This window comes from Nematolebias whitei, chromosome 16 (genome assembly GCF_014905685.2).
Source record: "Nematolebias whitei isolate Nwh7 chromosome 16, NemWhi1, whole genome shotgun sequence".
Classification (NCBI taxonomy): Eukaryota; Metazoa; Chordata; class Actinopteri; order Cyprinodontiformes; family Rivulidae; genus Nematolebias; species Nematolebias whitei.
The window spans coordinates 43,500,725-43,515,569 of NC_056513.1; the positions used below are offsets into that span (position 1 = coordinate 43,500,725).

Consider the following 14,845-nt stretch of genomic DNA (forward strand, 5'->3'; position numbering starts at 1 on the left):
AGCCAGCTTTTGTAGCCAAGGATTAGACCGCCAGGGTCCCCGCCCTTGGCCACCACCCATCCCACATTGCAGCTGACCCCTTTGGCCCCTCCCACAGGTGGTGAGCCCATGGGAAGTTGGACTTTTTCTTGATACTAAAATTTCTTTAGATGCACCTGTATTTTCTGTTTGCATTTACAAACTAAAGATCTAAACTTTAACATTTAGTTTGAAACATGTTTTGTTTGTTTGTTTGTTTGGTTGATATAGGCAATAAGAGATCCTCGGTTTGATGATCTTTCTGGGGAATATAAACCAGAAATTTTTGAGAAGACGTACAAGTTCATTAATGACATCAAACACAATGAAAAAGAAGTGAGGAAACTAAAATCTCCTGTTTATATTCAGATAAGAGCTTTTACAGATTCTGTTAGCTGTAAAGTGTAGAATCTGAGAATCTGTTGTTTGTGTGCAGATTGTCCAGAAAAGGCTGAGGAGGATGAAGGACAGCAGCCAAAAGAAGGAGAAGCTACAGTTCCTGCTGAAAAGATTGGTGAGGATCAGTGTCACTTCTATTTTATAGTGGGTTTGCCCTTTAAGCCACGCCCCCTAGTGGGTGTAATCCCGCACGCAGCACGCCAACACTGAAAACTCAAGTCCACGCCCATTCACTGTGTGGGCCCTACCTTAGATCGCATAAATAGCGTGCGAGTCCATGGCTCAGCTCCCCCTTTTTTTTCAGCCAGCTAACACTGAGCTTACCAAAAAAAATTTATTAAAAGCAAGATGCCCTCCAGTGGAACGATTCATCTCTGCCAGGGACGCAGCTCAGGCTTCATCCTTTCGTCAAATCTGCATCTCGTCTGCGAAGGCTGCCTGGGGGCTACCCATGCCCGCCAAGCCGTGACGCCGCAGGCTTCCTGCCCGTCGTGTAGACCTTTCCCGATGGAAGGGAAACAACACTGGATCGAGCTTTTCTCCTCTTTTCCAGGAGAACCAGCAGAGTCCTACCCCCTGGACAGGTTCCTGGACTTCCTTGACGCGAGGCAGGACTCGGATGTGTCCGCCTCTGAAGTAGAGATGGCCAGCAGCCTCGTTCCCTCCTCTCGGACGAGAGAGATGGAGAAGGAGCCGCCGTCAATGGAAGGGCCCCAAGGCATTTAGATTTCCTCCGTCACCCTCCTCCCGGCAATCGGTGTGCTCGTCCATGCACTGACGGACATCATCCAGAAAGCGGCAACAGCGTGTTACTTGTCTGTTCCCAGTCAAGCGCCACTACCGCCCTCCAACCTCCTGGCGAGAAGATTCGGCGCCCAGCCACCGGGACCTGGTCTGACCTTGTTTCCCGTCTGTTTCATCGTTTTTCTCGGTTTCTTCCTAGGAACCACTGAAACTGTCTCTATCTTCGCGCCCATCACGAAGGTGGAGGGGCTGACGGAACACTGTTTTCTGGCCATTCCGCCACTGGAGCCCAGCCTGTTGTCTGTGTTTGGAGTGAGAGCGGTACGATATGTCAGACGTCGTTTCATCTCTCTGTCCCCCAGTGACCAACTGACCACGAGGCTCACTGACGGGATCCATCAGTGCGCCTTGCAGACGGCGACAAACAACGTGGCGATGCTAGCTCTTAGCATCTCACAGAAGGCCAAGCAGCCAAATCTCTCTGCTGCAGACTTGGATGAGTTCTGCACCACGGCTGACACATCACAAACATGTGCGTTGCACAGGCAGTCTGCTCTGCCCACAGTCTGTCCTGGGCGACAGTGCTGCAGAGGCAGATATGGTTAAAAATATCTTTGTGCATCCCCAATGAGAACCCCCACAGCGAACAGGTTCTTGCAGAGGTCATCAATTGGCGTGTTCCTCGTCCGTTCAGCCCCAGGAGCCACGGAAAAGGCAGCAAAAGAAATTATTTTTTGCAGGGGATGTGTGTGACGATGTTCATGAAGGTTTTGAAATAAAACATAAACTTCATTCAAAGATCAGAATCTTCTTTTCAGACAGGCAGAACTGCCCTGTCAATCCTCTATTTCACACATCCTCCACTCCGAGCAGAAAGGTATATTCTAAACATGCGTTTAAATTTAACCAATTTTCCATTCATCACAGTCAAAAACCTTATGAGCCCATGGCGAGAACACACGTCCCCCATGCAGACTTTTTTCCTCCTCCTTCAGCCTCCTCTCTACACCTGACTGTGAAAAGGGATGCTGGGGATGAGCGTTCGAACACTCCGGCTGGTAAGGTAATCTTTAGGCATTCATCTATAAGAAGCCAAGCCACCCTGAAGTTCGAACCTCTCACATCCCGGCTATGAACCCGCTGAGTAATGACGCCCGTCTTATGCGAGGGCTCTTCTCCTCATCTGTCAGCCCCCCTCCTCACCAAACGGTGCAGGAGCGAGATGAAGACGAGCCTCCTCCTAAACGTTGCTTGTTTTACTAATCGGCTCACTCCACATGTCGTCCTCATCCAACTACAGATGCGGGTCAGTGTGGGAGTGACAGACAGCCCTTTCGCGGCAGGCCCCCGTGGGTTCATGCAGAGTTTTCTTCTCTGCAGTCAATGTCGGCAGGGGCCTTTTTTTCTCCACGCACAACACAGGTCGCTTATGCGCCACCGCTCTGAGTGCAGCTCCACTTGGAGGCATTTGTGTCAGATGACAAAATGGATGTGCCATTTAATCACCAGGGGCCACACGCTGCAGTTCACAGGTGCTCCCGCAAGTTTCAGCGGTGTTCTGGAAACTCAGTTAACGTCCCCAGAACAGGGCAGAGTTTTACAGACAGAGCTGAGGGAGCTTCTGATAAAAGACGTGATTTCAGAAGTCCCTTCCCAGGTCCCTTCCCCTTTTACTCCCGGTACTTCCTGGTTCCAAAAAAGTCAGGGGGTTCAAGGCCCTTTCTGGACCTGCCCCTGTTCAACAAATATATTGTGGAGCAACCGTTTCATATGCTGACAATAAAACGTGTGCTCGAATGCGTCATGTGCTCGAATGTGTCAGGCAGGGGGACTGGTTCACCTTCGTGGATTTGAAAGATGCATATTTTCATATCCCAATAATTAAGAAACACAGGAAATTCCTGCACTTCTCTTTCCAGGGGGTCCAGTACCAATACAACCGGCTCCCCTTCGGCTATTCCCTTGCCCCGCGCATGTTCTCGACGTGCATGAAAACGGCACTGCATCCACTGCGCATGACAGGGATGAGGGTTCTTTTTTATCTGGATGATATGCTTCTCCTGACCCTGTCCAGAGAGGAAGCAGAGACCCATACGAGCACTCTGGTGTCATATTTATCTCATCTGGGTTTCACGATAAATTGGGAAAAATGCTCAACGATCCCCTCCCTGCTCATCACGTATCTGGGAGTGAACCTGAACTCAGTCACCATGACAACCTGCCTGTCACACCAGAAGAGGGAGACCCTGACGTCATTGCTCCGACAAGTTGGGGTCTAGAAACTGGCAACTGCACTGGCATTTGTGAGGCTGCTCGGGATGATGTCAGCGGCTCATTTTGTCCCGCTAGGTTTACTCCTCAGGAAGATTCAGAGATGGTTCAATTGTCAATGTATCGACCCCTCTCACCACAAGTTTTGAATGATTACTGCTCCCCCATCAGTGGGAGTGGACCTGAGTCACAGGGAAAACCCTCAGAATCTCCTGAAAGGGGTTTCCTGGGCAGAGTGACGCCATTCATTTCCGTGTTCACAGACGCGTCCCTCTCGGGTTGAGCGGGGACGTGTCTGTCCCAGACAGTGGGTGGAACATGGCTTTCTCACACATCTCTCCACATAAACATGTTGGAGTTGATTACCATGGGGAAAGTAATCAAACACTTTGCCCCACTGCTACGGGATCATCACGTGATGGTACACACGGACGACAGAACCACAGCAGCCTACATAAATCACCATGGGAGCGTTCACTGCGTCCATGCTGCCAGAGAGTTGCTCTGCTGGACACACAAGCATCTCCACTCCATCAGAGCTGTTTACATACCCGGGGTGCTAAACAGGTGCGCCGATATCATGTCCAGAGGCAGACTTCAGGAGAAAGATTGGTGCCTCAACCCGGACCTGACTCTTCAGATTTGGTCCAGATTCGGCAAGGCGAATGTGGATCTAATGGCCGCCAGGGAAAACACTCAGTGCAAGCTGTTTTTCTCCCTGAATCCACAGGACGAGCCCCCACTTGGGATGAATGTGTTGACACACAAACCATGACTCTAGATGTTAATTTATGCTTTTTCTCCAACCCTGCTAATAGGACAACTTTTGGAGTGGGTCTGGGAGGAACAGTTGAAGGTACTCCTGATCATGATCACCCCAGAACGCACAGGCGCTCGGTGGTTTTTGGTGCTCTCATCAGCTGACGAGTGTACCTTGGAAACTGCCTTGGCAGGAGGATGCGCTCTTACAGGCGAGAGGAGTGATCAGGATCCCTCCGGTGACAGGACAGTGCCTTTGGGCTTGTCCACTGAACGGGAACGTTAATGCCCCTTTTCCATTAGCACCGTACGGGCCGACTGGACCCTACTTGGCACGGTTCTGAGGCTTTTCCATTAGTACCGGTACTTAGCACCTTTTACTATTTTCAGTACCCTTGGCTCTGTGGTTCTAACCTGAACGAAGAGGTACTAAAACGTGACGTCAGAACACTGTCGGTCACTGATTGGTCGGGGGCAGAGTCACTGGATCCTTCAGAAACTTTTCAAAACAATGATCCGCCATTTGCAATTTCTCGGACTAGAGCAGCGGCTGGACTTATTTTAAAGATTTTAAAAACAATACTGACAACATCTTGGTCTAATGCTGACGTGCTGGCGTTTTTTGTGCTTGGTGGCCAACGACATAATTCAGAGCAAGCTGGATGGAGCTCTGCTGGTGTACCCCGGTCCTCCCCACGGAGACTCGGAGCGCCAGGCCGGGCAGGACGTCATCTCCCCGGCTCCGAGTTCCGCTGGTCACCGCGGAAGATCCTTCGATGTGCCGACTCGGAGGCACGGGTTCCAGATACCAGCCTTGTGTGCTCAGAGCTCCACTGGTAACTGCGAAGCTGGAGATGGTGACTCGCAGATGGACGTTGCAAGACCTCAGCTGCGCGTAATCATGAAGGCCGAATCCCGATCCCGCCTGGCAGTCAGGCGGACTGGACAGTCTGGGACGGACGCTGGAAGCGATTTTTAAATAAAATAATATTTTGTTTTTATACAAAAAATGTTTTAAAAAATTGCTGAAGCGATTTAAAAATTACTATTTTTTTTACACATAAAATGTTTTTTTTTTTTAATCGCTTCCACCGTTCGTCGCAGACCCGTCTCTGTCCGCCTGTCTGCGCGGGTCGGGTCTTCATGATTACGCGAGGCTGGGGTCTGATAACGGCCTCTGCGAATTCACCAGCTGAGCTCGGAGCTGGGAAGATGAGCCTGCCCGTCCTGTCTCCGGACGAGAGGATCGTGTGAGACCAGCAGAGCTGGTCATAAAAAAATAATATATATATATATATTTTAACGTTGAAGATTAAAAAAAATAATAAAATAAACGGTGCCAGCTTTATCATGAAATCCTGTTTTCACTTTAATGACTGTTTACTCAGCTGAAAATCATAAAGACACCGACTTCTTTCATCCGTTTTTAACCTGCGTGATGTCTCTAAGTTGTTTCTGTCACATTCGTTTCTCAGAGCTCTATCAGAATGATCTCACAGTTGTGCTCATCTTTTCCCTTTCCTTTTCACATTTAAAATATGTGAGTAATCTGAGTACTCAGTTGTCAGTTGTGTTAAGGAACACGTGTCTGTGACGACATTTACTCAGGAGGCCGGAGTTCTTCTCTTTGGTCACATATCAACAAACTTACGAAAAAAGATATAAATCAGAAAAAAAGGTTTGAACATTAAGGGACACAATATCAGACCCTACAATAATGGCAAATGCTTTTAATGATTATTTTATTAAATCAGTAGAAGAATTGGCAATAAATTTTAATCCCATAGATCCAACAGAGTGTTCAGTTATTGGTACAACTGTTCCTTTTACTTTTAACAAGATCAGACTTTGTAAAACTCAGCATATAATTAATCAGTTAAAGACATCGGAAGCTAAAGATGTTTTTGGGACGGATACAGAGCTTATAAAGAAACATACTGTTTTGTCAAACCTTATAACCCACTTAATAAACTTATCTTTTACAAAAGGGCAATTTCCTGATACCTTCAAAACAGGACTGATAACTCTTATTTTGAAATCTGGCGACTCCAAGCAAGTTAGTAATTATAGACCGATAAGTATTTTACCAGCAATATCCAAAGTGATGGAAAAAGCAGTAGCAGAGCAGCTTATTAGTTATTTAGATAAAATCCAGCTTCTTTGTCCAGTTTGGGTTTCGTTCTGGTCATTCAACAGAACTGGCTACCTCCTACCTTACAGACAATATTAAAAGATCTTTAGATGATGGTAAGGTAGTTGTAGCCATGTTCCTGGACTTGAGAAAAGCCTTTGATACAGTGAATCATGACAAGCTCCTACATAAACTTAAAAAGTATAACTTCTCCCAGTTAGCTATCAGTTGGTTTAGCTCATATCTAAAAACTAGAAAAGAGTGCATCAAAGTTAATGGAATGAAATCTAGCCCCCAAAAATATACAGTGGGAGTTCCACAGGGTTCCATCTTAGGTCTGTTGCTTTTCTGTTTATACATCGACGACTTACCGGACAGTTGCAACTACGTCAAATGTCAGATGTATGCAGATGACGCCATCATATATGTATCTGCAAAGACTCCACAACAGGCAGCAGAGTTACTGAACAGGGAGTGGAGGGAGTGTCTCGGTGGTTTAAGATTCACTGTTTGACTCTGAACTGCAATAAAACAGTGTCCATGTGTTTCACTATCCAGCGTCAAGTCTGTAACTTTTCAATTGTGATTGATCAAAAGGAAATCCAAAAAGTGGATGAGTTTAAATATCTGGGTGTCATTCTAGATTCTCATCTTAACTTTGAGGCTCACATTAGGAAAGTGTTTAAAACCATTAAGACAAACCCAAATTGTTTTTGTCCTATAAGATCATGTTTATGTGGAAAATCTGCTCAGCTGTACCTACATGCCATGATTCTGTCTTATTTCTCAAACTGTGTCACTGGAGCCAAGCAACTCAATCAGCTTTAAAACCTATCAGGATGATGTATTCACAAGCATTGAAAGTTTTAGACCAAAAACCAATGAAGTGGCACCACTGTAAAATACTGGAGAAATATAATTTCTCAAGCTTTGACAATTTTTTAAAGTATTCTTGTTTAAAATTGACTTTTAAATGCATTAATGGTCTCGTCCCAGAGCTGGTGAGCAGAATGATTTTAAAAGTCAGCAGCACAGGAGTTGCAACAAGAGGTGCAGTTGGTGGAGACGCAAACCTGCAAAATACAAAACATCATTTGGTCAATGTTCCTTCTCATTTAAAGGCCCTCATATCTGGAACAGTTGACCATCAGCAATAAAAACATTAACAGATCTTAGAGTTTTTGATTCCAAGGTGAAAAAATGGTTGAAACAAAACCAAATCTGTGAACACTGAGTCCCATGGGGATGGAGGAGCAGGCATGTGTGTGAAGAAACTGTTTAGTTTTAATTACATTTTAATTTTAATTAAATTTTAATTTTATTTTAGCCGTTTTTATATAAAAGTCCAACCAAGGACTGGGGTTGCAAATTAGCCTGTGGCTAGAAAACCTTTGTACAAAGCAACGGTTGCTTCGTTTTTAACATGTAACATTGTTTAATGTGCTGTCCTTGTTCAAATAAACTTGAATGAATGAATGAATCAGGTGCTTCAGTTAACTGCACATAGTCACGACAGAGGGATTAGTCAGATCATGTGTTAAGCAGTTTATTCTGGTTATGCACTCTTGCGTTCGGACGGATCCAGTGAGGCTTGGAATAGATTCTGCTTTGCCTTTAACCCACTAGGGCGTGGCTTAAAGGGCAAACCCACTATGAAATAGAACGTAGGTTACGAATTGTAACCACAGATTCTATGAATTGTGGGTGCAGCCCTTGAAGCTCTGGGCCTCACTGGCTCCCAGGTGGCTGAAGAAAAAATAGCTATTTGGGAGTCGAGCCATGAACTAGCATGCTATTTATTCGGTCTAAGGTGGGGCCCACACAGTGGGTGGGCGTGGACTTGAGTTTTCAGTGTTGGTGCGCTGCGCACAGGGTTACACCAAGTAGGGGGTGTGGCTTAAAGGGCTGCACCCACCATTCATAGAATCTGTGGTTACAATTCGTAACCATTGTCCTTTCACCTGTTTGTTCTACTTGGGAGTCTTTTTGAAGATGGAACAGTTTGTGTCTGAGCATTTAGAGACCTTTTCTGTTTCCTCCCTAACCTTAGTTACATGTTCTCACAACAAAGGTAAGGAGATTGGTTTACTTCTTGACAGCAGATGTGTTTTATACCGTAAATTTATAATAAATTTGCTCTGCAGGGTATATGATTGGAGCCCGACCGATATGGAAATTTTGGCTTGCGCCAATACCTGTATTGTGAAGGGAAGGTGGCCGCCGATAACTCATATAATGACTGAAAACTTTTGAGCTTTGTCCACTCCCAAGAATCTAAGAAAATGTGGCGCGAGTGGAGTGGTGCTTGTTGATTTAGTGTGGCTGTTGGCAACCATGAACCTAAGCTAATCAAATCCTTGCTATTTGTAGTCCCACAGTAGGTTTACAAGTGGTGCACTGGTCATAAGAACAGTTTTCATAACGTGCATTCACATTTTCTATCCTCCACTATTCACCATAAAGTTATCAAGTGTGTTGTCAAGTATCAAACGCTTTTCCTGTTCATTGTTTAAATAGTCAGTCATGTATGGTGAAGGGCTTCTTCCCAAAAAGGAAGAAGTGGGTAAAGATAATGGATGGATGAACTATAGGTTTCTCACTTCAATGCAATTCTGTTTATTTATGTAGCGCCAAATCACAACAGAAGTTGTCTCCCATCTTGAGCAAGCACAGAGACAACAGTGGAAAGGAAAATCTCTAGTGCATTCATTCTCAGAGCTCAGTGGACACTCATAATTGTTCCCCAACTGTGGAGTGAAAAGGGGGAGTTGGATTACCCTCCTTCTGTCCATGAATGTTGTGAGCATGATCATTTAAAAAACAAGTGAGGTACCAACTTCCATTTTGGTGTATGGGTGAATATAGGCATAAGAATTGTTATTTTTGAAAACTATTGCCACATCAAAATCCAAGATGGTCGCTGCCATTTACATGTAAACCTTGTGAGCTTGATAGCTTGAAAAATAAGCAATGGCGCCAGTGCAGTGGTCAAAGATTAATCGGTGGTGGCCAAGGCCACAATTGGTCACCCCCTGGCTCTGCCATTGCAGCTGGTGGTGGATAAAATTGCTCCCTTCGCTTTCCAAGGTCCTTCACTCTCCACCTTGATCAAGAAAAAATAATAAACTACCAACATAGTCCATGCTCAATAATCCAGGTATACAATCCAACTCAGTTAGGTCATCTGAACAGTTTACTGTTTGACATTAACTCAGACTAAATTGGTGAAACGTTTCAGCACACAAAAAAAGAAACTGTCGAGATTGTATACCTGGATTATTGAGCATGGACTTTGTTGGTTTTGAACCAGTTTTACATGACTGTCGACGAAGGAGAGGGCCGGCGCTGGAGGAGGGGGCATGCCAAAGAGACCATCTTAGCACCAACATAATTGGTTTGTTCCACTTTGGAGTAAGCTGTTGGGGGAAGAATCAGTTTTGTGTTGTGCATTTCCTTGACTGATGAAGCCTTGGTGGAAGGTGAAATGTTTCAGGACCAAAAAAAAAGAAACTGTCCAGATGACCTGACTGAAAATTGTTGGATCCTACTACTTGAATAGCTTGCACCAAAAACACTAAGGTTGACTTGCATTCCCTGTTCAGTTCTAGTTCAGGAAAACACTCATCTCAGAAACTACAAACATTTACTATTCAAATCCCTCAGTGATGGGGGACATTGGCATACTCTTGTTCTCAACTAGGAGAGGTTTGGCACAACCAGGATCCTTCCTAGATCTGGTCGCCACACTGACCACTTGAGGGAGAAGGGCCTTGGTAAGAGAGATGACAAAGAACCTGATGATGCACTAGGACCGAGCATCGGAGATCCTGTGTGGAGATGGGACTAGGTTCCAGAAGAACAACCAGAACTGCAGACCTACACTAATCTGGGCTTTATGGCAGTGTAGTGAACTAGGCCTGGGGTCAAGTCCTGACCTTAAGGACCTTATGGGACAGAAACTGTCATTTCATTGATTTGAATACAGAAATACAGGTTGACCCATCCTGAGACTTTCTTTCTTGAATTAATCAAGTGAAAGAACACTACTTTCGATTATCATTACTATTTTACAAATGTTTGATAATCAAATTGTGTTAGTTCAAACAATGTTTAAATGTTGAAGTGAACTACTCATTTTTAAATCAACTGTGAAACAGTAATAACGATTTTTAATCCTCATTCAAAGAAGAAATCAGGTTAATGATGCATTGTCTGATTTTCTGTCTTCAGTGAGCAAGTTGTGTAAGTTGGTCAAAGTTCAAGTTTCGGTCAACTGCAAGTTTACTGAAAAAGAAATGTCATGTTTAACTTTTACAGCAAGATACTGGAGAAGTGACTCCACGAAGTCTGAGTTCTTCATGATATCTTTTGTCTGTTCTTAAACAATCTTAATCTTTTTCCTTGACTTTTTAATAACACCTTACATCACAAAACACACCTCTGTTTTGGTCCATCGACCAATCAGAAAGTTCTCAAATGAACCGGAAGTGAGCCCTTTTAAAAGGTGCAACACTTCCTAGTTCACGGTAGATGAAGAAGTTCTGCAGGAGCTCGAGCAGTTCTGCAGTTCTGAAACTCGGCAGTTCCAGAGTCCAGAATGCTGGAATGCAGAATGCTGGAATGCAGAATGCTGGAATGCAGAATGCTGGAATGCAGCATGCTCAGGACATCTGCAACTAAGCTGGACGAGAGAAGTTCAGAGGAATTATGAAGTCTGTTCTGGATGATCTCACGACTCCGAACGGTTCCCTACTGTCCTTACGGTGACGCTGAAAAGTGGCTTGAAGTGGAACTTTACGCCGGAACTGACATATCTTCAGAAAGGTAAAAAGTCGATCTTCAACCAAAGTGTACCGTTGGGTTAAGCTGGTCCAAAGGAGCGTGCTGTCCTGGTTAAAACAGACAAATTCCCTCACCCACCTCTCTCCAGATAAACTTCATTTTCCATCTTTAAAATTCTTTTATCCTGCTAGCAAATCATTCCAGATATTTTTTAGAAATGTCTGAAGCAAAGTTTTTCAACCACCGCCGTGTGGTTAATGTCTGTGCGAAGCTGGAAGCAAGGTTTTCAACCATCGCCGTATTGTTTACTCCTCGTAAAACTTGCTAAATAAGCTGTTGTTATTTTCAATTTTTGCCAATTAATGTAAATGTGTGATGTGTTAAACTTGATTCTGTTAATAAATGACCCACTGTCGTTGGTGAGTCAAAGATAATTAACGTTTCCGTCCACATTTTTAATTATTCAATGCACGTACATTATACAGTCCAGAAAAATGAAAGAATCCGTTTAATTTATGAATATATATCAGCATATGTTCATTCTACAGCAGTGTCTCAGTGAAAACGTCTTCTTTGGATAAAACACTGGAAAGCTGCTTGAATGGCTCTCAGGCTGTAAAGAACAAGATTATCTGGTCTGATGAAACCAATATGGTTCTGTTTGGTCTCACTTCTAATTATTCTATCTGGAGGAGACGGGCACTGCTCATCACTTGTCCTGCAGTCAAGCTTGGTGGTGGCAGCATGGACTGGTCGGGGTTGAGAGAACACTGAATGGAGCAAAGTACAGAGCTACTGTATCTTCAATGAAAACGTGTTTCACTGTGTTCTGGACCTCAGACTGAGCCGAAGCTTCACATTTCAACACGACAATGTTGACAAGATCATTTTTGGCTTTTTCATAAAGTGCTGCTACGACTTTTTGGCTGAAGTGTTGATGTGATGGATGTTGTAGCGGGGCTCAAGAACTTTAATCATATGCTTAAAGCCGGCACATTCAACAACATTCAGACATAGATCCAGAGCTTTAAAAACTCCTACAGCTTGTGTTATTGCTCTGGACCGATCTGAATTACCTGATAAAAGTTGTTTAAATGCTGCTATCGCTCTTTGCATCACGCTACGTTCACATTCAGATGATGCCGTTTCAAGTGCGTTATCAAGTTAGACGTGTCGTCTGCAGCAGATCCACACTCCGTGAAACAACATCGACACAGCTTTGGATTTGTTCACTTGTCTATTAACAAGAAAGACATAATGTTCCCAAACTGGAGACCGCAACGAGATGGCTTGTTCGTTGCCTGATAGGCTGCCATTGCTACACGTGCTGCAAGATAATAGTGCCGTGCTGAAACACGCTTTGGAACTTTAGTTCCACAACGCATAAACTCTCATTAATAAAATTGAATGAGTGAAAAAAATAACCAAAACAGTACGCACTTGGACCGAACCGAACATGCTGTACCGAAACGGTTCAATACACCCACGTGTACCGTTACACCACTTGTATTTATTAGTTTTACAAAATGTTTATTAAATTATGTTAATTGTTATTAAAAAGTAATGAGGGGGGAAAAAACTTAATGATTATAGCATCAGGTTACATTGCAAAAAATCTTCTGCTCCAAGGGGTTTTAATGTTGCGGTTGATCGGTACATGAAAGAGTTGAGTTTTTAAATGCTTTGGCTGTGACTTTGTGCAGGAGAACCAGGAGCGAGCGAGACTGAGCCGAGAGCAGCAGAGGGAGAGAGAGCTGGAGTTCAAGAGACAGCAGAGAGAACGGGCCCATCACGGAGATCGTCCGTTCTTCCTCAAAAAATGTAAGAGCAAGTTCTTTTACAAACTGTTGTGCCCCAAAGGAGTTGCTCCAACTTGTTATTTATATCTTGTGTTGTGGTGATCTTCAACACCGATCAAGAAGTGAACCTTGTGGACCACACTATTACTCCTTAAAGTTTAATATCACCACCTATGAATACGTTTAGCTCCATGTTGAGACGGTGAGATTCTTGTGTGCTTGTGAAAGTCAGAATTAGGAAGCACGATATATACGGTACACGGTAGAAATGATAGACGATGGTCTAAAAAAGTTAAATCTGGTCCTCTGGACATTCACAAAAACAAAACAAAAAAATGTAGAAACGTTTCGTCTCTCATCCGAGAGACTTCCTCAGTCTGAGGAGCTGTATTCAGCTCAGTCTCTTAAATAGCACCATCTCAGAGTGGATCAACCAGTTTTGCTGCTGACAACCAAAACCAGCTGATCACATGCTCAAGAAGGACCATCAGCCTAACAATGGATCATTAGCACCTGATGGCTGTTTACTGTTCACAGAGGGCTGAGTGATACTAGCAATCACAGCATTGTAAGAGGGGGACAGTTGAACCTGGAGGCTCCGCCCCTGTTTAATGATGGACGATTTCTTTTCACAAAGATGGCCTCCTTTACTCCTCTCTCAAACCATTGTTCCTCTCTATCCAGGATGTGAACATCTTCATCCCTGAAAGAGTGACCGCTGGCCTGGAGATGAGTGTAGACCGCAGAGTCCTGGCCTGATGGTGTTGATCTTTTGAGACTTGCTTTCCTCATAAATGTGCATGTTCTAAACAAATCTGAGCATACACATCAAGGGCATGAAGAAAGAGTAACATCATCAGGCCAGGACTCTTGATCACGTGAGCAGCTGGTTTTGGTTGTCAGCAGCAAACTGGTTGATCCACTTTGAGAAGGTGCTATTTATAAGACTGAGCTGAATACAGCACCTCAGACTGAGGAAGTCTTTCGGATGAAAGACGAAATGTTTCTACAGTTGTTTTTTGTTTGTTTGTTTTTTGAACGTCTTGAGGACCTGACTTAACCTTTTTTAGATGATGCTGTCATATTCATGATGTTCCCTATAACTTAGCTGTGCAAGCCTCTAAGTCATCAGCTCATATTTAGCTAAAAGTTAGCATGCAGTTGAAAGGCCACTATCATCAATTGGTCCACCTCCTTTTCCTTTAGTTTCATACCTTCCAGATTTCACAGCAGTTTATTGGTTCAGGCTTGCACGACTTTCTCATGGCAGCAACACTGGGAGCTCCTCTGTCTTGTCTTGAGTCATCAAGGCGATGAAGACGCCCCATCTTAACCACATCTTAATGCTACAGGACACTTGCAGCTTATAAGGCTTTAAGTATGTAAGTTCTCAGAAAGATATATAGCTCTATGGCTTCATCTGCTGTGGTTGGTGAGAGCAAGAAGTTATCTGACGTTATATGGCAACACAAGTTGAACACTGTTTCATCACAAGGATAATGTCCCCTTTGTTGACATTCCTGTTTACAAGCTTCCACTGCCTCCTGGGAGACGTCCACCAAATGTTCTTGTCCACCAAATAGATGTGGGATGGTGTACATAAGAATTGGACGTCCACTTGGAGCCACTGCATTTCTGCTGTGGCGGATGATGTGGGTGTTCCACAAGTGTGAAACTTGTTGCAGCTCCTCCTGTAGAAGTTCAAATTCATGTTAATTCTTAATATTTAGAATCTGTTTGTGGGGTGCACATTTTGTATGAAAAAGAAGGCAAACTTAATACAAGACTAATGCACATGGAGTCTAATGTTGAATTAAAAACTACATTTAAAATGACTAAATGTTGAATTCTCCCCTCTACAGAAATAGTTTGTAACTGATATACTATGTACAGTAGATGTATGTTGGGTTAGTATATACCAGTATATATATATATATATATA

General features: G+C 43.9%; 1 protein-coding gene across 1 annotated transcript in view; it reads left to right on the plus strand.

The window, feature by feature from the left end:
• The window catches only part of rrp36 (ribosomal RNA processing 36), a 36,767-nt gene that overhangs the window by 13,526 nt on the left and 8,396 nt on the right, over window positions 1–14,845 (plus strand). Inside the window, exons 4-6 of the mRNA XM_037690630.1 lie at window positions 250–354; window positions 455–532; window positions 12,808–12,925. Of these exons, the coding sequence (XP_037546558.1) occupies window positions 250–354; window positions 455–532; window positions 12,808–12,925 (301 nt within the window). The remainder of the gene's footprint in view (window positions 1–249; window positions 355–454; window positions 533–12,807; window positions 12,926–14,845) is intronic.